Below are 25,032 nucleotides of genomic sequence, written 5' to 3' on the forward strand. Positions count from 1 at the left end.
TGAAGTGCTGAGAGAGTATTCCAGGAACAGAGAAGAGCAGACAGATGCAGAAATGCTGACAGTACACTGTCATAAGTGTTTTTAAATGCCATATTTTATAACTCCCATGTAACCTGAAAAATAGAGCAGCCAGCAACTGCCATTCATTCCAAGAGATTTTGTTAGCATGAAATATATAGCCTTTACTGTGCATTAAACATAACCACACTAACAGAATCACTTATCTACGGCAAGAATATTCTGCGTTAAAGGCAATTTGAGGGTGATCTGTTAAGGGTAAAGAACTGGAACAAAGTTCTGGCTGCAGAGATGGTGTTTCGGAAACAGCAGGAAGTGCCACACAGCCCTAAAGCTCTCACAGCAGGATACGTTAAGGTGCAGAGCAGCTGAGAGACACATTTGATTGGCTGCCGGGAAATAAACCTCGCTGCTCATTGGTGGATTCTCCCCCAAATCTCTGTGAGAACCAGTTAACTGCTTGCATTGTGTGTAACTGGGTTAGTAGCACAGAGACTCAATCCTTAAGATTTTTTACAGTTTCATCAGCTCTCTGGATTTACATAATCATCCAAATGATGGGAGCATTATACTTGTGTGGATTGGATCACATTGTGCACCTAAGATATATACCGTTAAAAATCAGTAGAAAGCATCACGCTCTATTTATACACATCACTTTTTATGAACAAAGTACAATATGAAACTGAAACTTTTCTTCCTTTTAAGAAAATGGTTTAAAAACAGACTGAACCTCTTGCAAACCTATTGCAACATTTGGAAAATTACTTAATACAGTTGAAAATCTGGATTTGTGTGATTTTGTTATTTTCATTAATTAAATATTAAATTTAAAATCAAACAAAACAGGTATATATATAACAGGTTGATTTAGCCTAAATTAATCATTTAGATTTTTATTTAAAAATTTAATAATTTTTATTTCAATAACTTTCGTAGCACAATTTCTGAGATTAATAAATGCAGTCAACAGTAAAATTTGACAAAAGTCAGATATTTAATTCAGAAAAAATATTGAATATATATAACTGGCAGGGTGCATTGTAGTAACACAGCATTACAGGATTTACATTCTGATTTATGAAGCCAAAGGATTTAGCCCCTGTCTCTCCCACTGAACTGTTCCATTCACACATGCCATGCAGCAGTCTTTTTACATACTGAACCCAACTATCATCTGCAGGTGTGCTTATATTCTTATGCTGTTCAAGTGCTTGAGTTGTTGACAAATGTTTTTAATTAAGGGAAATCTCGAATGAATTTAGTTAGCTCAGAAAAGAGTACCAATGGTTAGTGAACATTTGGCAAATATGGAATAAATGGTCTAAGATCACATTAATCTTCTTAAAAAAGAAAAAAAAGCTTGAATGTTGTATAACATAACATAAAATATAACACACACACACACACACACACACACACTTAAGGTCCTGGAAATTGAAAACAATGCTGCTGACATTTCGATCATAATGAAGACAAATTCTCAGCTTAATATATGAGTAATACAAATATACAATTCAGTTTGAGCTGAATAATGTATCATAACAATGCACCAGAAGGGAATGCAAAAAATAGTAGAAGATTAATTTAATGTGGTTCTGGTGTGGATAAAATTCAGAACCAAATAGTCAGCACTTCTTCTCTGGCCTTCTGGCCAACAGAGACAAATGTAATGTGATAAGACAAAAGCAAAAAAAGGATTTTAGCAGAGATGGAGGAAAACAATGTGTCGGGAAGGAGGAGAGAATAGGAATGCATCCCACGTTGGCCACCACTATTAGAGAAATAAATGATAGACTGGGGAGGAGATAAAAGAAAGGCTAGATAGTTAAATCACCACTGACAAGACCACTATAAGAGGAAATGGAAAGCAAAAAGATGCAAGAGAAATGAAAATATCTGAGAGGAAAGAGCTCACGTTAAGGATAAGGATTGGGATGGCTTATAAGTGACAGAGGAAATGTGATGGGGACCAGATGTTATTCTAGCACAGAAGGTTATTTCCCATCTACCAACATTTAGATGGCACAGCGAAAAAATCAGAATGAAAAATCGTGCCCGGTGAACACAGCAGTGACCTATTAAGAGATGGCACTTGCGATGCATTATTAAGCACAGAGCATCAGAGGTGCTCCTGAGGATGCCTGGAAGTAAACATTATGCAAATGAAACCCCTCCACTCACAGCCACATGGCAGGACGGGTGCCACTCCAATTCTAATACCAAACGGTCCTGTGGAAAAACTGATTCACTGCTCAGCACTGCTTGCAGGAAGTGGACCAATGGGCCAAAACGAACAACAAACTAGTATTTTAGGTAGTGTGCACTAAAACATTTGGACATTATGTAATATGGACTAGGTAGTATACTCTAGTACAGTACTAGAACAAAAAGTAGTCTGTAGTACGACATTATACAGTGTACTAGGTAAAAATACCACATTAGGAAATATGCACTAGATAGTGTAGTACAAAACTAGTACATAAAGTAGTGTACACTAAAACTTTAGGTTACACTATTGGACTATTTTGGACTAAAATTGGCTATTTTCGATAGTCCATTTTAGACATCCAATAGTAGACTAAATTGACATGGCAAAGTTACTTATAGACAGTAGAATGTCTGTTGGGGGACCATCAAATGAATGTGTTAGCAGATATTAAGCAGACAGTCTACAAATACTCTAATGACTGGTAGTTGACATGTAGTTGCAAAGTTACTTATAGTTAGTAGATTGTCTAAAGTGGACTATCGAAATAAAGCATTTAGTAAGTTCAACATAGTACCATAGTACAAAGCGAAGTCTGCACAAGATTGCGTACAGTACAAAATCACAAAATGGTGTTCAATGAAACAATACCATGTCAGGAAGTGTGCACTTTTGTCCCACACTATTATCTGTCATTACGGGTAGTATAATGGACTAAAACATCAGAACATTATGTAATGTGCAATAATGTACAAAAAGTAGTGTGCAGAATGACATTAGTGTGCACAAGGCAGAACAGTACAGTACGAAATCATAAAGTGGTGTACAGTAAAACACTATCACATTGTGCACTAGATACAAAACTAGTACACATGTGTAGTGTGCACTAAAATACTGGCACAGGGGTCTTGAGCCTTATTCAGTTAAAAAAAGAGATCAAACTATAATTGGTCGACCCTGAATTACAATCATGGATCCACTAAAAATTGCAAACCCCCAGTTGGACACCCCTGTACTACAAGATTAGGTATTTCTGTCCTTTTTTAACCATTGATAGACTCTGAGAAGATACTTTTTACATTTTTGTTATCTATAACTACTCATAACACAATACCTAACTCATGATATCAAGATGACCATGATCCAACATTAAACATGAATGTTTTTTAACTAAGAAAGAGGGAAAAAATGGAGGTATTGGAATAGTAGAAGATAGAAAACAGGCCTGGCAGCACTCTGAGAAACGCACTTTCTCTTGCTCTCTCTCTGGGAGGCTTAAGAGGGATAATGGAAACGGAAGTTAGCTGAAACAGAGAGCTGGAGATGGCTTGGGATTTTGAGGAAGAAAAGCCTGGTTTGAATCTTCATCCACAGAAAAAAAAATCCTGTAAAAGCTTTCAGGGAAATAGATAGAATGGGATTAAGACGTGAGGTAATCAGGCTCCTGTGTGGTTATCGATAAGGAGCGAGCAGGTCAGTGCTAATGCAGGCTGACACATGTAATGTCATTCTAAATCATCATGGTGTCATATTAATATTTAAGAGTAATGCTTATGATATATGCATGACTTGCTAGTGCTAGGCCATACGTTAGAATCAGAGCTAGTCTTTACACGGTACAGCTGAGATTGAGAAGGCAGGAGGAAACAGACAGTCCTTAGGGGTAAAAATAGAGAAAAAGTTCATTAGCATCTCTCTGCGCAGTAGGATCATCCAGAGCTCAGCGGTTTGGTGAGTGTGTGAGTCAGCAGATACCCAGAGAACAGACTGCCCACCGTCAAATCTGACAGACAGAGAGATGTGGGATTTAGAAGCATACTTATTAAACATACCAATGAGACAAAAACTTGCGCAATCTAGAGCAACAAACCTATAGTGAAAGTGTATGTTTAGTGTGTGAGAATGTTTCCTGTGCGTGTGAGTGTGCATGTTTGCTGTGGTGAACCATCTGTTCTCAGCAGTGTGCATGAGTCAGAGATGGGCTGGAGCGATGGCATCTGTGCTCTCACACCTCCCCCTCTCCACCTCTCCTCACTTTCTATAACACCTTCCTACTGTCGCTCCCTTTCCTCTTTTCCTGCTCTTTTTCTATCCTGTTCTTCCATGTTTTTTTTTTCTTTTCAGACTACATGAAAAGTGTGCTCTAGATGCAGTGAATGAGAATTGTGTTTAAATGACATACTATGTAGTTTTACAATATGAGACGTGTATTCCTTGTCCTAAATAACATGTGAGATTAGAATTAGCACATCCTAAATTATAGTATGGTACATTAAAATAGTATGCAAATTGTGCTTGGATGATTTACTTTTATAAACTGTACTTTTTCTGGAGTATTTGTGCTAATCTCTAAAGTAATGTAATAATATTATCTTAATTATATGATATTATATTTGTTATAATATATAAATATTAGATGAAAATATGAAGTGAAAATTAGAAATGTGGCCTTGGAATCTAACAAAAAAAAATTGATTAAGTTACTTAAATTACTAAAACTAAAAACAAAAATAAAACATTAATCATAGCTATATAGAAATGTTTTGAAATAAATATACAATCATTTAAATTATATAACAATAATAATAAAAAGGACAAATAGCTAAATTATTAAAATTTAAACTAAAATGAAAACATATATAAAAATAAAAATAATACTAAAATAGCACCGCTTACTCCACAAAATTCTTTACTTTAACCAGTGAATACTTTTACCATGAGTAGCCCATGCAAATTGAGATGGAGCCAATGTTATGTAGTGTGCAAATGGTAATGTGCACTATAAAATTAGCACAGGTACATGTAATGTGTACCTCAAAATTAGAATACTAAATTGTCCTCCTAGTTATAGTTCTGGCACGAAACTCTAGGCTGATATTTCTTTAACTCATTTGGTAGCGATCATGTCATTATCTACATAGCACAGCTAATTGGTTGTTGTTGTTGCATCAGTGGCCAATGAGCTGCGGCTCAACATTCAAACAAATACTGTGTTGTAGTAGTGTTGCTGTTAGTGCTGGTAGTGTTGCTGTTAGCAGTCTGCAGCGTGCTTTCAGAAACCCTCCACCTTCCCCAGCTCCACCTGTACAGATCTGCTACTGGGGGTTTATTCATGTACGTTACATGTGCAGCAGCAGCAGCATGTCTTACATGCTAACAGCAATGTCTGTGAATGTATTGGTAGTAGCAAGTCTCTGTACTTGCTCTGCAACAGCAGCAAGACCAAATGCATTAACATTGCCATATCCATTACCATGCCAATCTCTATTACCATACCAATCTCCCGAGAGTTGTCATGACAGAAATAAGATTGTGTGCGCAATGCAGTGTGTATTATAAAAAAAAGAAGTCAACTAGACGTAAGAAAGTAGTTCACTTGGCAGAGTTGTTCAGCAGTGGATGCCTAGTGTATTGAAAAACAATCGAATCGGGTAGTAGATATTCCACTATGAAAACAGGTATATTAACTTCAGATATTGATATTTCTGATAGTACTGATATTTCTAGGGCTGTAATCTCCCAGTCGATTAATCGATTATTTGGTCGATACGTTCTGACTCGACCAAAATTCTGATTTTTTGCCGCGTTCATTTCATCAGGTGGAAAGCACTAATTGCTAATGGGGGTGTTTTCAGAGCACCCCTGTTTCACAGGTAACACCCCCCTTGTTTTCACTTCTTTTGGATTAGCCCAACCCACTGGAGAAGAGCGACAGATTGAAGAAAGTAGGCTACTAGAAGGTTTGCTGAATATTATTTATTTAATTGTGAGAACGTTTAATTCATAGTCAGTCAGTCTTCTTCTACCATGTCAACAAAGACATCGGCAGTGTGGCAGCATTTTTTTTTAAAGTTAATAGTCTATTCGTGTCTCAGCCGCGAAGCTGAGCTCCACAGAGCAGCTGCACAGAGCGGCTGAAATGATAACGTTAGTGTCTGTCAGTTATTATAATACACATGACAAAAACAATTGTCTAAATTATGTTGCATATTCCTCAAAAGTTCTTGTGATGATATCACTAGTTGACAACAGTACTATTTTCGGAAATCATAGGCTATGATATTGCGCTGGTGCACGTGATGCAACGCTGTCAGAGCCGACATACTCGTGTGTCAGACTCATTTCAGTGCAAAATAATTAGGTCAAAAACGATTTAATATACTGCAAATAGCCTACTAGTTCTTGGTAGACAACAAGGCTACCAAGTACTGCGCACAGTGTGCAGCTAATTAATTTAACGTTTTTTTTTTCCCTAACGTAATTTTTAGCCGATTTTTAGTCGAAAATTTCAGGACTTCAGTCGACCAAGATTTTCTTTGGTTGATTACAGCCCTAGATATTTCTCCCTTTCATTTTCTCTTCTCTTACTTCTCAACAGCTGTGTAAGTGGTGCAAGTTCCCAAGTGCAGAACACAATGCTGATCTCAGACAATATTCACACATGTTTTCCTCAGAGATTGTTCCCAGATTTATATCTGTCCAGGGAGCTGGATGTTTTATAACTCAAATTGAGTATATAGTCAGTGTTGGGTAAGTTACTCTAAAAAAGTAATGAATTACTAGCTACTAATTACATCTTCAACAGTGTGATTACTGTACTAATTGCTCTCTTTAAAAGTATTGTATTACGTATTACTAATTACTTTCTAAATCCCATATCAACCTCGACCCAATACAATGATAGACATGAAACTGCTTTACTAATTCTTTCAAATAAATAATATAAAATTACATAAATTATTCTTGCAACTCACCAAAGTATTTAAAGGGAGAAGAGTGCATTAAAAACATTTTAACATTAGATGTTACATTTTGATGTTAAATCCACTATTGGATTGAAATAATTGCCCAAAACTCTTGTAAACACAGACCATAAGAGAGACCAGTTCTCTCTTGGACATAAATGTGGAGTGTAAAGAATAAGAGGCAGTTATTTAGTTATGAAGCAAGTATCGCTGTTGCTCATAAACTGTAGTTGCTTATACTTAGTGTATAGAACATTAGAACAGAACCCATGGAAACAAGGTTGGGCAAGATCAATATCTTTACAGAACCCTTAGACCTTCACATACAAACAAAACACATCTAAGGACGAGCTCATACAAATGAAAATCAATGAAAGCAGCATCACCTTGACTGAAGGTCATTGTCTTTGTGTTGTAGTGTATGTTTGTGAATGTGTGTGTAATCTCCTCGGCATGTACTTTACTTTGTTGTTACAGGAAAGGTCACATCTGATATGTTCAAGTTGTTAGTGTGCTTCAAGTTAAAAGTGTTACTGCACACTGTATGAAATCTATTTTGTACAAGCACTTTAACTAGAACAACTTCAAACTTGTGACTTGGATTTCAGACTCTTGATGATTTTACTTGAGGAGTTCTGAAATATCCCAGAGACCAGTCATGTTCAAGGAGCGAATGTCACTGAAGAAACCCCAATAGACAATGAACTGAGATGAAGAAGAAAACGCAAGAAATAAGAGATTTTGGCATGTCCCCGACAGGCTGCGGCATGTGATCGCATCCATCAATGCTGCATGCAAGCTGGGAGCTCACACCAACAAACTGACAGTTAGCAATCTCCAAAGATAAATTACACTCAGACAGATTAAAAAAAAAAGATAAAGAAGAGGATATGTTGCCCCAGCCGGAGAGAGCGATGAGATGTGTGATATTTGAAATGGATGAAAAATTGCATCTTTTATTGCGCTCTCTCTGAGAGTGAAGGTGGGGCTGTGATGTCTCTATATAAAGAAACTCTGTCTGGGTCTTTGTTAAGGTCAGACGATGCTGGGATTCTCAGAAGCTCACAGTCAGAAGCCAACAGCTTCAAACGGAGTGTTGCCTTTCAGCGCAGTGGCTAATATCAGCCTGCTAAAGCTATTCACTCCCCTACTGAGACAAAGAGGACATAGACAATTGATAAAGATAGATTTTTTTGTCTCTTTGACAGAGACAAAGATAGATTCATGTGTATAATTATCAATTAATTGTTGTTTCGTTTGGTTCTTTAGCTAAATTCATTTACAACTACCGCTGCTAGATTTAATCATTCACTTCTTCTTAAAGGGATGGTTCACCCAAAAAAGAAAATTCTGTTGTTATTTACTAACCCACACATCATTCCAAACCCCAAGACTTTCTTTCTTCTGTGGGGGACACAGGATGTGCAACACTTTTCCATATGGTCTGATTCGGTCGATTTCTAAAAATACCAAACAAGACATAATAACATTAAAGTAGCCCATTATGACTTGTGCGCTATATATTCCAAGTCTTCTGCAGTCATACGATAGCTTTACATAAAGAATAAAGCAAATTTATAATGAAAAAAAAAAAAAAAACTTAAATTACTAAACTACAGAACTAAAAACAAATACAAACAGATCAAAGCTACTGTTAATATACAGTGCTATGCATAAGTTTAGACACCCATGCAAAAGTTGACTAAAAAGAGGAATAAAAAATCATCTTTTGGAAATTGAACTTAATGCCTTAATTAAAAAAATTAGGAAAAATCCAACCTTTAAGGACACCAATTTTCTTTGTGAATGAATAATTTATCGGAAATAAATAAATGTTCTTCCTTAAAATACAGGGTGCATAAGTTTGGACACCCCTATGTTAAATTCCCATAGAGACAGGCAGATTTTTATTTTTAAAGGCCAGTTACTTCATGGAAAGGCCAAGGGAACTTTATCAGGATGCATAGTATCCTGGATCCATGAAGTAACTGGCCTTTAAAAATAAAAATCTGCCTGCCTCTATGGGAATTTAACATAGGGGTGTCCAAACTTATGCACCCTGTATTTTAAGGAAGAACATTTATTTATTTACGATACATTATTCATTCACAAAGAAAATTGGTGTCCTTAAAGGTTGGATTTTTCCTAATTTTTTTAATTAAGGCATTAAGTTCAATTTCTAAAAGATGATTTTTTATTCCTCTTTTTAGTCAACTTTAGAATGGGTGTCTAAACTTATGCATAGCACTGTATAACTAATAAAAATAACAAAAAGAAATTTACAAACTAAAATAAAAAAGAAATAGAACGACAACTATTTCAAAATATTATTTAATACTATAATAGTATACAACTAAAATAACTGCCACTGCAGCTTGCAAATCTCATTTGCATCCTTAAACTACGGCAGAAGGTACGATTTTAACTAAATAAACACTTAGACTTCACTTTATTCTTCATACACAGCTATCCTGTGGGTTCAGTCATTAGTGCACAGCTCATATGGACTACTGTAATGGCACATTCATTACGCCAATTTGTAATTTTTAGAGTTTAACAGCCCCAGTTCTGATTCACTTTCAATGTATGAAAAAGAGCTGCATTAACATTCCACCTAATATCTATTATTGTGCTCCATGTGAGAAATAAGACGCAGGTTTGGCACAAAATGAAATGACAAGAATGACAATGATTTGTTATTTTTTCACTATCCCTTTTAAAGGGTCCTCTGATATTTTAGACAACATCAAGCCATGACATGAGACTAACAAAGCCCATGTGACAGATCTCATCTCCTAAAGCATAACCTATTAATCTACACAAGGTTGAAAATGAGAGGCAAACATTGACTTGCTGCTCTACCTATCCGGCTGCTCAAACACTAATGACAGCTTAATAAGTCTAGTAGGATTTGCCGTCATCATTCACACTCTCCAATTCAGCCAATTACAAGTGGACCAGCCTTAATCATTCAGGCCTGAGAAATCGATCAACTGTTTGTGACGTCCAGTCCAGGGAGGCCTCTGGTATCTACAGGAATCCTAGGTCAATATTTCACACTGATTCACCACCAAGCCTAAAGCAACAGTCGGTCATCATTACACAAGACATTGAGTACAACACACACGACCAGCAAATGCCCTTGTTTACCTAGAGCGGTCTAGGTGGTCACAACACAAGGATGCTCTCAGGGGGAAAAGGTTCTATTAAAAATTCATTAAAATTTCATACACTTGTGCCATTATATTCCACAGTACTATTTACACACCTAAAGATCATCAATATTGGCTAACAATAGCCACATTCTCAGTGACAGCTAAAGACTATTCATTTTATCTAGTGTTTGACTGCTTTTTGTGTTTGTTCTAGGCCTCCAGAAAGTCAATATGCATTCGAAACACCATCAGATCAGCAATCAGCCCTGTAACACATTCAACACTTCAGAGAGAGAGAGAGAGAGAGAGAGAGAGAGAGAGAGAGAGAGAGAGAGAGAGAGAGAGAGAGAGAGAGAGAAACACTCATTTGCACCTCTGACTTACATATTAAATAGTGTGGAAGGAATGTGAAAATACAATGACTATAAATAGATCTCATAGGTACACACATTGAATGTATGCTATAAGCAACGCACGGCTGTACTAAATATTATGCACACCCTGCTGGGTGGATCATAGACCTAATTTCAACGAGGAATAATGAACTTCGCTATGGAAATTTCAGTAATGAGTTCTAACATAACAGACACACAGTATGTCAGGACATGACTATGGTGAGATAAATGACAATTTAGACAATTTGCAGATATAAAACACTGTTTGTAACGACCCCAATTACATCTGCAGTGGCCTAAAAAAGTATTTGGACACTTAATAATGTCTGCATGTTGTTTTGTTTATATCAAACAAAGTTGTATCTGCACCAACTGCAATGCTACCACTAAAACGGAAACTATTAAAAACAGTTTGCATTACATGAAATAGAGCAATAATTGAAATAATTTAAGTACTAAAAATACAAAAACTAAAACTTTTTTCCTTAAATGTGCATAACCAATTTCTGAAAAACAACCCAAACAAACACACCCCTCCCTTCATTGCTCCACCCCCAAAATGCACAAACACGCAATGCAAGAGTTGATGTCTCTTTATCATAGCCGAAGTGAAATGGCGAAGAAAGATGGCGAATGAACGACAAGGAACATGCATTACATAATAGCCAGCAGCACACCAGATAATGACACTCAAAAACTGCCCTGTTACTAAAACTAACATTAAAACAATAGCATATCTTGGTTCTGTGAAACATAGCAAAAATAATGTTACTCGCATATGGAGCAAAAACAATGAAACCACAGCGTCCGTTTTCAGGCCTTCTCGCTTAGGTCTGGAAAGCTTCTCTAATATTAATGCAGGTTCTAAAACTCTTGCCTGATCATAACCCTTGTTTTTCCAGTGATATTCCTCTGACCTTTTCTCTTTTGTAATGTCTCTCAGCCATCTCTCTTTCTACAGTGTTTTTTAAATCTCCCTCTTGCTCACTCGCTCTCCTCCCCCATCATGATTGTATACGCCCCCTACTGCTGATTGGCTATAAGTGTGTTGTGGTGTTCGGTCCGATCCAGTTTCAACAAGGTTTCTCAGAAATCACTTAAAGGGATAGTTCACCCAAACATTCTATCATCATCTACTCACCTGTATAAATATCTTTGTCCTGCTGAACACAAAGGAAGATATTTTGAAAAAAGTTTGTAACCAGGCTGCTTTGGGCCACCATTTACTTACACAGTAGGAAAAAAAAATACTATGGAAGTCAATCGTGCCCCAGAACTGTTCAGTTTCCCACATTCTTCAAAATATCTTCCTTTGTGTTCAGCAGAACAAATAAATTTATACAGGTTTGGAACGACATGAGGGTGAATAATTTCTTCTCAACAGACAGAATTTTCATTTTTGGGTGAACTATCCCTTTAATGCATCTTTAACTGGTCTTTATTTCATTTTACATGAATACATGAAGACATCCTTTTTGTTAATTATTTTAATAAAACATTTGATCTGTTTTATAATGTTAAACAAACTTCAAAAGTGTGCTGTCTGTCTTTAAAATTAATGTTTTTCAGGGCTCCTGTTTACAAAATAGTTTTTGGGGCCACTGTAACACACCTTCCCACTTTCATTTTCTCAGTATTTCTCTTGTGCATCTGTTTGCTCCATACAAACAGGACTGTGAACGCTGAGGGATTCCTCTTCCCAAGTGATTCCAGGATAAAAAGACCTGATGACATAACTCATCCAGTGACGCATGTAACTCCAGATGCCTGAATCTGCAGCTACGTCAACTGTTACCAGGAGAAGCCCAGCCAATATCACTTATGTAGGTCGCATTAAAAACACATGCGGCGCCGCATACAGATGCCAATTTTCAAAGACGGCCCCCTTTAAAAGCAGACTGGAATCTACTTCAGCAGGCTCTGATCATACCGTGGATCTTTCATGTTGACTCACGGAGCTAGTTATGAAAGAAGCCCACTCGGATCAAACACAAAGTTTCTTCTGTGACCTAAAACAAAGGCCAACTAAAGAAAAGTCTGATTTTGTAAAACAAATACTCAACTTTTTTTGTGTTTTTTGGTCTGCTACGCTTAATATCCCATGATTCCATATTAGAGCACACAGTTATGAGCAGAATATGTTAATGAAAGGGGATATGCACACTGCTTGTAGGCAGAGTTAATAAAATGATGCAAATTGCATTATAATTAACTCTAAAAAGTGGAGCATTATGCTTTTATGTAAACTGTACCTCAGGGATCTCACATAACAATGCACTCAGCTACAAGTACTTTAGATGGCATCTTAAATTGTAGTGTGTACAGGTGTTTAGTGGGGTCTAAAAGTCTGAGACCTCAATTGAAAATGCTTCTGTTTAGCATTTTTTTATTTTAATAATTTTTTAGGGCAACAATTTGAGTGAAACATTAATGTGAATTTCGTAATGCCTTTTGCTTAAAAGACAACTGACCTTTTGTACAAAGGTTTTCACATGGTAAGTGTCAAAAAATTTCATACACTACCGTTCAAAGGTTTGGTGTCTGCAAGATTTTATTTTATTTTTGAAAGAAACTAATACTTTTATTCAGCAGCAAGGATGCATTAAATCGATCAAAAGTCACTGTAAAACATTCAGAATGTTACAAACGACTTTTATTTAGAATAAATGCTGTTTCTTTAGCACCAAATCAGCATATTAGAATGATTTCTGAAGAATCATGTGACACTGAAGACTGGAGTAATAGAAAACAGTTATCTTTTATCGTAATATTTCACAATATTACTACTGTATTTTTGTAGCCTCTGTGTGCTTTTTTCAACATTAACATTAATGTTGTTTCAGATTTTCAGGCCCCACTGTACAAATCTACATTTATATATCTGAATGCATAGAGTTTGTGTTTCAGTAACTCACGGAAGGCGGGTCGGCAGGGGTCACTCCGTGTGCTGTCGGTCGAGTGGTTACTGGACACGGAGGAGACGCTAGAGCTTCGAACAAACCCAAAGGCAGCCAGACGAGCCGGCGGGAGGCGCGAGTATCCAGGAGGACGGAGGCCAGTCTGAGCTGGCTTCGGCAAGAAGGATTTAGCAGCTAACCCAGTCGCCACCGTCTTTCTCTGATCTGAGGGTGAATAAGACTATGATCAGTACTCAAATTCACTGAAAAAGAAAGTTCTAGGAAATAAAAACCACCACATACTGCTTTTTTCAGTCCATGGAGGTCAACTATGCACAACATAATCTTATTACAATGCTGTGACAAAATGAGGCATAGAAATGTTTTCTGTTGGTACATGATCACATGATTGTCGCAACTGAGAAACAGACGCAGGAAAAGAAATTCAGAAAACACAAGAAAAAAAGAAAGTGAGTGTTGTGTCCTAAAATGAACTATTTCTAGGCAGACTGGCCTTAAAGATACTCACAGTAGGATAGAGAGAGAGACTGTGGTGTTTTACAGCCTCTCTCTGATGAGAGGTAAAAATCGCTTTAAAAAACTCCTGAAAGAATCATAAAGAGGTTGGAGGCTGTCTGCCTCCTCTGCCCACAGCATGACTGGCCATTCATCAACATATACTGTATATCACTGTAATATTCACATGGAGAAGAGCGATGAGTCACATTTCTCATCCACGGAGGGAGTCTGAATTAATATAAAATGTTTGCCAAAACATAATCTTAGATGTTTCATAAAGCCCCTATATGAGCACAAAAAGCTTTAATATAAATTATTAAGAATTTCATTAATCTATTAATTATGTGCAATAAAAGTGTGTGGATGGTTTCTGGATGTACTTGCAATTGTGTGGTTCTGATTGGACAGCGTCTGGTGCTTAACAGGAGTTAACAGGAGGTCTCCAGCAGAAGCCCTTTCTTTTTTAATTAGTCTAGGAGGCCAGTTGTTAAAGAGGCCATTGATTCCTCTAAAAGCAGTTGTGCACAAATTATTGTGATATCAGTGCTTAATAATGGCCTCAATTGAATAGAGTAGAGGGTTTTCTTTACAAAAAAGTAAAGATGATAAAATCTGTTTACATGTAATTAATAAGGATCATTACCCCCCCCCCCCCCCCCCCCGCGGTATCAGATACCTCTTACTGCTGGCACCATGGGAACTGTCCTGCTGTCAAATAAAAAAAAATATGATTTTAGGAAGCACAGGAAGAAGAGGGAAGTCGCACAAAAATATGCACATGCAAAGAGCTACTGCAGGGTGAATTTAGGGACCCACTTCCAGGCTTGCTTTGAACTGGCAGTCTCCTCCCACCTGAGGTCATAATTTGGGGCAGGTGGAGAGAATGATCCCCTCCTGCTCTTGGAGATAAAGCACCTCGAGTTCCCTGTTCCCAAGACGCTGTGATTGGAGCAAACCGTGGCGCATACTAAATGACAATCTACCGTTTCTCATTTTGTCTGTCGCATTCTCAGACGTTTATTAGACTGCAGTGTCAGCAGAATGCTTCAAAGATGCATTATTCACAAATGAAAACACACACATACACACTCAAGCAAATGCACACAACAAAGCACCCTCTCATCCATTCATCTCTAATCAAAGTTTCCCTGGCTCAATCGCTTCCCCCAGCGCCCCCCTCCCACCCCAACCCCGGGCCATCAAGGTCTTTAATGAAATTGCAGGCAGCTTCTGCTTCAAGTGAGGGTTGTGGTCATTAAAGATAAATGTGTTCTTGTTCTCTCTCTCTGTGATTTTTTTTCCCCATCAATCGTCTTTATTCCTTCCTATACCTACTTCTCAATATTTGCGGATTGCCCAGATCATTAGTCATCCATCATAGCTTTGATTTTGCATTTTCAATGTTTATTTCTTTTTTTTCCATACAAAGAAAGTGAATGGTGACCACAGCTGTTCCCATTCATTTTTACTGTATGGAAAAGAGAAGCTTGGAATTTCTGCCAATGAGAAATTGTTGGGTGAACTGCCCCTTTAATGCCACAGTGGAGTCATTTTCTCAAATTGTTACGAATTAATAAAAAGGAAAAGGAATGTGTGTGTGTAAATTTATAATTATGGATTGAAGCTCAAGAACTCATTGATTTCTTACTGAGTGTTAAAATGCATGAATATATTACTAGAGCTCTTTTAACAAGCCATCATTGGTTCAGTGATAAACACTTAACTGTATTAATGAAGAATGAAATGCTGCTAAACTGTATGTTGTCACGGGGTAACCAAGGAAGACGAAGAGGATCACGAATAACAACAAGGTTTATTTAAATCAGTGGTTCTCAACTCCAGTCCTCGGGACCCGCTGCTCTGCACATTTTGTATGTCTCCCTTATTTAACACACCTGAATCAGATCATCAGCTCGTTAAGAGAGACTCCATGAACTGAACTGAGTGTGTCAGATAAGAGAGACATACAAAATGTGCAAAGCAACGGGTCCCGAGGACTGGAGTTGAGAACCACTGATTTAAATAACAAGCGAGACAGCGTGTAAACGTAAACACGAACAATAGCAGACAAACACTGAGTGAACAGGAAGAACTTATATACACAATGGTGATAAATAAACACACCTCTAAGCCACTGCAATCTAAGGACGTAAAAAAAACCAATAAGCAATCAGAGATTCTTTGCTATGGTACTTCAGTGCATTAGACAATTTCCAAGAAGATTTTAATCAAAGACCGATTTTTGTCGACCGAGCCTAGTGACCAGAATCAATTGTTTTCATTGTTTGAGAGTGTGAAAAATTATGTGACATGAGATGATCTATAACTCCAGTGGGAAATAATTACCAACTTCAGAGCAATCAGACAAGCAATTTTGAAAGTCATACCAGAAGAGTGTAATACAAACTGTTAGATAGTAGTTTCTGTATAATAATAATAATAATAATTAAAGCTGCAAGCAGCATTTATCAGGGTTCAAGCGTTTAAGGCCTTTAAGCACACATTCGTAAAATATATATTAAGTTTTATTTAGCAAACATGTAAACACTTAGAAAACTTAGGAAACCAAAAGTAATTTATAAAAGATCATATAAGAGATTCAGTCAATAATCATTTTGTACAGACGTAAATAATGTGTAAGTTGGAAATATACACTGAAAAATTAAACAAATGTGGAAAAAAATGTGGAGTACACTATACTCCATTAATATGTCTTACCGGTCACAAGTTATAGCCGTTTTAGTAAAAGTGGCCCCGGTCACATCAAACATTTTGGTTCCCTTTAGCGACCGTGAATTGAAATTTCAAAATATTTTGATGATTATTGATAGTCACTCTGCAGAGAATATGTCTGCAGTGGTTTGGTTTCAATCAGGTCAAAAACCTAGGAGTAGTTCCCCTAATAATAATAATCTCTCTTTAGGAGAACCTTTCTCTTGACATCTTTTATACCATTTCAGGGGTCAAACTATCAGAGTAAAACTCTGTACCACAAGCCTGTGTCTTTATCTACTTTACTGTAGCATCCTTATTCCATAAAAATCATATAATGTTTCAAATACATTTATAAATTGTGACGTAGTTACAAATATTGGCATGACTTAATTTGTTTATTGCTTTGCACTTCAAAGCATCACAAACAGGGCCAAGCAGCAAGAAATCAGCATCCGCATTAATGGAGACCGGTTTGCTGTGAGATAACGGTGTGCAGATAGACAGATGCCCTCTAGAAAAAAACACGTAGGATGATGGCAGTGCTGGTAGTGGTTTAAAGATGAAATAATTCATATCTTCACCTTGGCAGGCAAAGTTGTCGGAAATGAAGTGTGCTTTAGAAACGGTAAGGAACTTTTAAGCTCAGACAGAACTCCCTCAAGATGAATGTGAATTTTATTTATATTTAACTGAATGCCAGGAGGTAAAGTGTATTTTACACTGACAAGAGGCTGGGATGAGTTTATCTGTAACAATTACAAATGCATAGCTGACAGGGATGAGAAGACTTATGGTGTTATCTTCCTTCTTTCTATTTAAATCTATTCATCTCAAAATACTCCAGAGTCACTTCCACCCTTAGGATGAAGCCTTGGTGTTTCTATCAGTCAAAAAACGTTTCTATGACAACTTTGGCATGGGTTTCTACTGAACTTACACCGGTGTGGCATGTAAAGCATTCAATTTTACTACTAAAAATCTGTGTGAATTGTATAAAAGCCAAGTCTTTTGACTCATTTTGCCTTGCAAAGTAAACCATTGTCATCGTCCTACCTTGTGGTTCCTGAGGGATTTGAGTGGTCGGGTTTACTGCCTGCATTGGTTGACTGAAGGTCAATGGTGACTTTGGGAGACCTGTTTGGACCATCCTGTTCTTCGCAGCTGCAGACGGAGTCCTGTTTACAGCACCAACGCCAAGCTGGGGTCTTAGGCCTCGTGGTGGACGAAAAAGACTCCCTGTATCCTGTGCTCCCATAGGGGGTCCGGAAGGATCCTCGGCTCCAGATACAGGAGATCCAAGGGTGACTGGAGACCTGCCAACCTAAACAAAAAAATTACATTACCACACGTTGCAGCTGCAGTCAATAAACTCTTCCAGTAGTACATAAAAAGTATTTAGTTAAAGAACAGCATATTGCTAAATGTCTAGTGCATTCCTTACAGCTGTAGATAGAGGCTTGTTAAGAGAACCATAGAAGCTGTCTGCTCGGCCTGACATTTTTTGGGGCATGGTGTTGCTGGGTGGCTTAATCCCAGACCCCATGAGTCCAGGAGAGAAGAACCGAACCTTCTGCATCTCTTGTCGATACTTATCGTAGAGTAAATTTGAGGCACTCAGCACAGCGGCTTCCCCTTGTTCTCCTACCGCTGGTTTGGCCTGTGTGCTGCTGTATGTTGAGAGTCGCGTAGGTAAGGATGATACCTCGTAAGTTCCCTCAAGAGACTGTGGTTTCACCTGCGGGGTCTTTCGAATGTATGTGATGATTTTGGGTCGGACACTTTTCGGTTTTGGCGGGCACTTGCTTGGAGGGGAGGTCTCCATTGAAGCCTCTATTGTTGGAGGAGGTTTATGAATGCTTGTGTTGATATTTGTTTTGACTGGGGCTCTTAAGCCTGAGCTGTACCCAGCATAACCCAGCTGAGGAGCTCGAGAAGGTAAAGTCTTGATGGGTGAGGATGGAGGCTGTCTTTGAGGAGACCTTGTGGTCTTGGGGGATGGAGGTGTCGAAGGTCTAGTGGGACTGCTGTAGGTCCGCCGACTGAAGTGAGTCTTCCTTTCTAGGCTGGAGGGACTTGCAGCACGATCTGCTGAGCTCTGCCTCTTCAAGTGTTGGGACTCTCGGGTGAAAGTCTGGTTTGGAAGCATTTCTGTGCTTGTGTTCTTACTGCAGACTTCTGTAGTCGGCAGCACTTGTTGATGGCTGTGATCTGTCTCTGAGGAGTGGGATTGTTGCTGGTCTGCCTGGGAGTCTAAGCTGGGATATCCTGAGGTTATACGTTTTTCAGTAGAAAGAGGGCGGACTAGCTGCCTACAAGAAGGTAGCACCCTCACCATACCTTTCGGCACCTCGGTTGACATCCTTTTCCTGCCATTCTGCTCTGCTTCCATTGGGAATTTTTGCACTTTTACTGCTCCATTTGAAGGATACACTCCACTTTGAGTGATCAGCTTACTTCGGTCATATTGTGATTCCTGAGGCAGTGTAGTAGAGTTATGGTTTTGGTCCAAATCCCTGGGAAGCTCCCTGTTTGTCTCTGAGTGGATGTAGGATGGTTGCTGGTTCCTGCCTATGCCTGAGGTAGACTTGATGGACTGGGAAGAGAGAGGCTGTGTGCGGCCTGCACTGTCCAGGGCACTGGCTAAACTTCCACTGAGACTGGTCACTGCAGAAAGAGAAGATGCAAAAACATTGCTTTCAGAACCACTTCGTGCTTCTCTCAGGGTCCTGTTTACCCCAGAGCGAGAGCTAGAGGTCCTGAGGTCAAGGGGCTGTGAGTTCTCATTTGCATCTCCATCCACACTGTGGTTTTCATTGTGGTCTTTCCAAGGGGATCCAACAGTAGCGCTGACAGATGTGGATGTCAATGTCCTGTCACAGAGGTTCTTTGCTCTCTTTCTACTTCTCACACTCGACATGTCTATCCCTTCTTCTTCCACAATAAATGTTTCTAACTCTTGACACTCAAGCAGTTCAAACTCTTCCAGCTCAGGGTCTTCACTCTGAGCATGTGTTCCCCAGATAATGATCCTCTCCTGGGCTTCAGAGTGTGATACAAGAGGGGGTAGTGGGCTGCCATGCTCTCTGTTATTTGAATGATTTTTCTCTTTGGTGATTTGATTGGCATTGGCGTCTTCCACAGTTTCTAGCAAAGGATGCTCGTCGTCATTCTGTATTTCTCCTTGTTGGTTGTCTTCACCGGCTTGTATATTTTCTTGCACATTCATGTTGTATCAGTCTGAGCTTCTCTCTCAAAAGCTCCACGGTAATCCTGGATCCATCAAAGGTCTTGTTCCCTCACTTGCCTTCACCTTGTCCTTCAAATTTTGTAGTTTGGATGGAGTGCAGAATCACAACATCATCTCACATTCTTTCCATTTCTAGTCCAAGATACCACCAAAGGACAGAGCTGTATTTGTTTGCTTCTCAACAGGGCAATGCACTTGATGAAATCATATCAGCTTTCAGGACCTTGAAATGCCTTGTTCATTCATCTGGTGCCAAACCTGCACAGAAGATAAGACATACAATTAGGGATGTTAACCGATGACCGTTTGACCGATGGTTGACCGTATCATCGTTAACCGATCAAAGTTGTCGGTAGTCGTTTAAAAAAAATAAAAAGTGATCTCTAAATTAGGCTATTATAGACAGTGGACTAAACGCTACTACAGTTAGCCATCTCATTCCAAGATCTTTTTGTGTGAAGTGAACAAATCCCTCACACTCAATTTTTCATAACTCGCCTGTTTGTACTTAATAAACCAATAAAAACATTTGGCGCGAGGTCACAGCGTTTTGGTTCGTGCGCTCACAAGATTTGCGAAAAGTAAAGGCTACAGGCTAAAACACTCGAGGTTAGAGCCAGGGCAGACGACAGGAATCATCATCTTTCTTTATTATTGTTAGCACTACCTCAAACTAAAGTGGCGTCTCTTCGGAGCTGTCATTTTCTTAAATGAGCCGCGGCAATGTTTCAAATGAGCTTCTAACGCTAGACAAACGCCTTTATTTTCAACGCGATCACCTTGTACCCAAACCATATCGAAACTAAGGAGCCATTTGTCCTCCGATTACATACAAGCTCCTCGGCGCCGCGTTTGCGGGACTCATGTTTCGCGCTGTAGGGGATTTAAAAAAAGTGACGTGAGCGGGAGGCAGAGCGGCAGAGAGATGCGACAGAGTTGCGAAATTGCAGGCGCGGCTCGAAATGGCTGTTATTTCAAATAGCGTAGCATATTTTAAACTAATCGGTTAACCGGTTTCAACCGGCTAATGAGGCTCGGTGGTCGGTCAAGAAAATGTTTAGTTTTCGCCATCCCTACATACAATTGTGTAAACAGTGCAGAGAGTGCATCAGGACAAACCATTCTAAATGGGTTGTTAAATTTCTGTTACAACATTTGCTAGATTTGCATTTATTTAGATTGAAATATTTAGGGTTTAAATTCTTTAAATTTAAAGACTATTTTTTGGTTAGTTTTACTGATACTCAAATCTCAAGCAACACTTCATTCTTATTTTATTAAAGGTTAGTTTTCCTGATTACCAATTCTAAAGCAAAAATCATTCTTATTTTATTGAAGGAAAGAATGACTGTTTGTTGTTTCATTGCAGTTTTCAATGAATATAAAACAGCTTAAGGGCACCCACCACTTCTGTAAACATAGTAAAGTAAAAAGGTGTGCATTTACATTTACACCTTTTATCCATAAAGCAATGAATTAAATGTACAGTATTTGACTCAACCGTGAAAAATAAAACTAGCTACTGTAGCTAGCTATTGTAATGTTTCCTACACCTAATTTGTTTCTCTTTAAAGAACCACAAATTGATAAGCAACTGTAATGAATAGAAAGTCTATTGACACAAAGCAGTGAATGTTTGGCTCACTCCTTTAATGGCAGATGGCAGTACCTCCTTTTCTCTAGTAATTACTTTTTTTAAAATCTCTACTGCAGAGAATTATGTATGCCCAAATCAGGCAGCCAATTTGAATAAATTAAGACATATACAAATGAAAAAAAAAAGATGAGCTGTTGGCATCTTACTGTACAAGTTTGCCCAACAAAAAAACAAAAAAGACAATTAGTGAGAGTGTGAAATGGCTTGTAATTAACAACAGTGCTCACATGGGACAAAAACAAACAAACAAACAAACAAAAATGCTGCAGTCAGTTGGGGAAGAAATTATGAAAATACACCATTAGTTGAAGGTGAGTTTTTTGCATCTCTATAAAACATTGACACAACAGCTGTATGCCTATAATTATGATTTAGACATGGAAACAGAAATCCGATGCTGTTTCATAATGTAGATATAGTCCAAACCAGAGAAGGGAATAAAGCAAGGTTAGTTTGACATTTTCCCAATAGGGAAAAGGGGGTTGGGGTTGCTCCATGTGCTGACTAGGTAGAGAGGGTGGGTAGGTGGTCAGTGGCTTAGGCTATAATCAATCACAACATAGATTTTTAAGAAGAGAGAGGTTGCTTCTTTTTTTACACCAGACTCGCTTCAAGCATTGACTGTAATGATTTTCGCTGCACAGACTTGAGTAATTTATGCTGGAATGACAGGAAGAAGCGACCACTAAATCACTTCAAGCATCAAGTGTAAGATGCAAATGCTTGTGCAGGAAATCAGAGAGGAGGTCTATGGAGAAGAGACAGCCCATACAATCCATATCACAATCGGTTAAACGGGCAACAATCCGAGAACAAGCATATTGATGTTGCGGCACCAGACTGTCACTAGTTCCACCCCCAACACTGCAGGCTGATGAAGTGCTAAAATCACCCACCCACATACCCACAGGAAAATTAAGACTGATTTCAAGGTACACTGCATGGAGTGAATCCCATAACTGCACAGAGATATGTGACTCGTGCTGGCAAAAGGAGTCGGAATGAGCAAATTTTCAAAAATGACTTATTGGACAAAAAATTACTGAGCTACCTGTTTGAAGTCAGCAGAGTCAGCAAAGTCAATTTAGAGAAAAATCAAGTCAAGGTTCCAAACCAAAATCACCTATAGCAACCATACCTTAAAATCCCACAACACCAAATTTGGCACAAACCAAGTCGAAACCAAATATCTAGGACAAATATATATTCAACTTTATTTTCCCATCATGATACCACAATTTTTGGATTAACATTTATTTATTTATTTTAATATTTTATTTAACATATATATATATATATATATATATATATTCTGACAACCTACTGTACCGCACGGATATAATATGTTACACATCAGATTTTACCCTTCTGTTAACCAAACGTTTATTTAAGATATAACAGATCATGTTTGCGTGAATTCTCACCAAGACGGATGTTTTGAAATACTCAAATTCTGTTACAGTATACTGGATATCGGGATCGCCGTCTTTGTGCGCATGCTTCGGCTCTGTCAGTCAGCGCGTGAAAGATCGTTGTTTACATCCACATGAGTTTGAAAAACACATTTCATTGGTTCAGACTCATGCCATCGAGAATTCGCTATGAATATTCAATAAGTTGGAATACAGCACTTTACAACGATACCAAACCTGCTGAGGGGAAGCGCGAGAAGCGAGCAGTGAGCATTTTTCATGGACAAAGGAAAGGTACTCTCAGAAAACACACAAATAAAGATACTTTTAGATTGTGGAATGGACTGATATGCAGCATTGACATGGAAGATAGTAAGAAACACTAGACCTCTGAATGCTGCATTTCACCATTCAGAATTAAGTATTTACTATATGTTTTATTTCAACATCTCGCAGAACGTGCATCTGCACGTGCAACGACATCTGTATAGCCTACTCTACGATTGTTTTTAGTCCATTGCATTGGACAAATGGTGAGTATCATTTTTGAAAGCAAAAACACATTCTGTTTATCACAGTTAGAAAACGCCCTCATTTGGCTTTTATATAGCCAGTTTATTGACAGACAGACTAACTCTAAAGCAAGGCCTGGTCAGGAGGGAGATGAAAAACAGGAAGGAGAACTCTGTCCTGAGACCATGTTGTACTTAAACACACTGCCTTCAAGCTGATAAACTCCCTGCTTACTGTAGCTCTTACAAAACATTCAAGACAGTTCATGCTGAGCTAACCTGCTATTTTTCTACAGGTGTGAGAGGTTGTTTGCATGTTTGATCTATATGTGCAAAGTGTAAATTCGAGCTGCACAAATAAATCACGCCAACGCTGTGAGCTCAGCGGGTAAGACAAACAATCTAGCCTATTATATGTTTCTTGCTAATGTTCTCATAATAAATCTACATAAAAACCTCTTCTTTTCCCAAATTCACTTAGTATGTTCTGCTAACATACAGCATAATGTTACTTAAGTATACAATATGTTAGCTGACTAGATAAGCTTCTTAACTAATTGAACCTGGTTCAATATTACAACTAGCCAGATGGTAATACCATGATGTTCTTTAAATTATCTTGGAGTATCATATAAACACTATGAACAGTATAATAAAGTACTGTCACATTACTGTATAATTTGATATAATCACTATACCATGGCCACAGTCCTTAAATTGTAAGGTTGTGCATGACTAAATCAACTCTACTATGGCCCGGTTTCACAGACAGGGCTTAGACTAAGCCAGGATTAGACCATAGATCAATTAGGACATTTAAGTAATTTTTATAAACATGCTTAGAAAAAAACATTACCGATGTGCATCTTAAAACTAAAAAGGCACTGATATATTTTTATGATCAGTCAGTGCAAGTTTATTTCAGTGGAAACAGCTCAGACTTACATTTTAGTCTAGGACTAGTCTTAAGCCCTGTCTGTGAAACCAGGGGTATATGGTGAGAAAAATGCATCAAATTGCACACGAGTGAAATGTGTCTTTACATGTGGCTCTATAAATGTAGATATGAAAGCAGCAAAGCTCTTTCAAAAGTAGCTCAACAGAGATTCCCAAATCTCAAAGAAGGGAATCATCTAATTTTGGGGAGCTGAATTCACCCCAATGCGAGGTGCACACCCCCATTTAGCCATGATGAAAGAACACAGTAACAGTGAATGACAACCCGGGTCTATGCTTAACCTTTGAAGAGTGGTGAGTATCAGCGTTAAAACACACCAGCATAACCGTAATGACATATTTACCCTCTGGTTTTCACATCATGCACCTTTCTACAGCGATTCCTTTTAATCTCTAACACATTTTTAACCCTTACAGAGAGATAAGAGGTGTGTTGATTCTGTTCACTGACACCAACAATGGTGTCTTGTCCTGAAGATTGTGAGAGATAATTTGGCAGGCAGTTAAATTTTACATTTTATTATTTTACTCTTAAAAGGATAGTTCTCCCAAAAATGAAAATTAGCCCATGATTTACTCACCCTGAAGCCATCC

At 38.2% G+C, this 25,032-nt stretch overlaps 1 protein-coding gene across 3 annotated transcripts in view; it reads right to left on the bottom strand.

Moving 5' to 3' along the window:
* The window catches only part of mtus2a (microtubule associated tumor suppressor candidate 2a), a 63,661-nt gene that overhangs the window by 15,437 nt on the left and 23,192 nt on the right, over positions 1 to 25,032 (bottom strand). For all 3 annotated transcript variants that reach the window (XM_079860827.1, XM_079860826.1, XM_079860825.1), the window contains exons 2-4: positions 18,095 to 20,158; positions 17,707 to 17,974; positions 13,438 to 13,644 (exon numbers count right to left, since the gene is read on the bottom strand). In XM_079860827.1, the coding sequence (XP_079716953.1) occupies positions 13,438 to 13,644; positions 17,707 to 17,974; positions 18,095 to 19,879 (2,260 nt within the window). In that variant the 5' untranslated portion in view covers positions 19,880 to 20,158. The remainder of the gene's footprint in view (positions 1 to 13,437; positions 13,645 to 17,706; positions 17,975 to 18,094; positions 20,159 to 25,032) is intronic.

The sequence above is a fragment of the Squalius cephalus genome (assembly GCF_949319135.1).
Source record: "Squalius cephalus genome assembly, chromosome: 24".
Lineage (NCBI taxonomy): Eukaryota > Metazoa > Chordata > Actinopteri > Cypriniformes > Leuciscidae > Squalius > Squalius cephalus.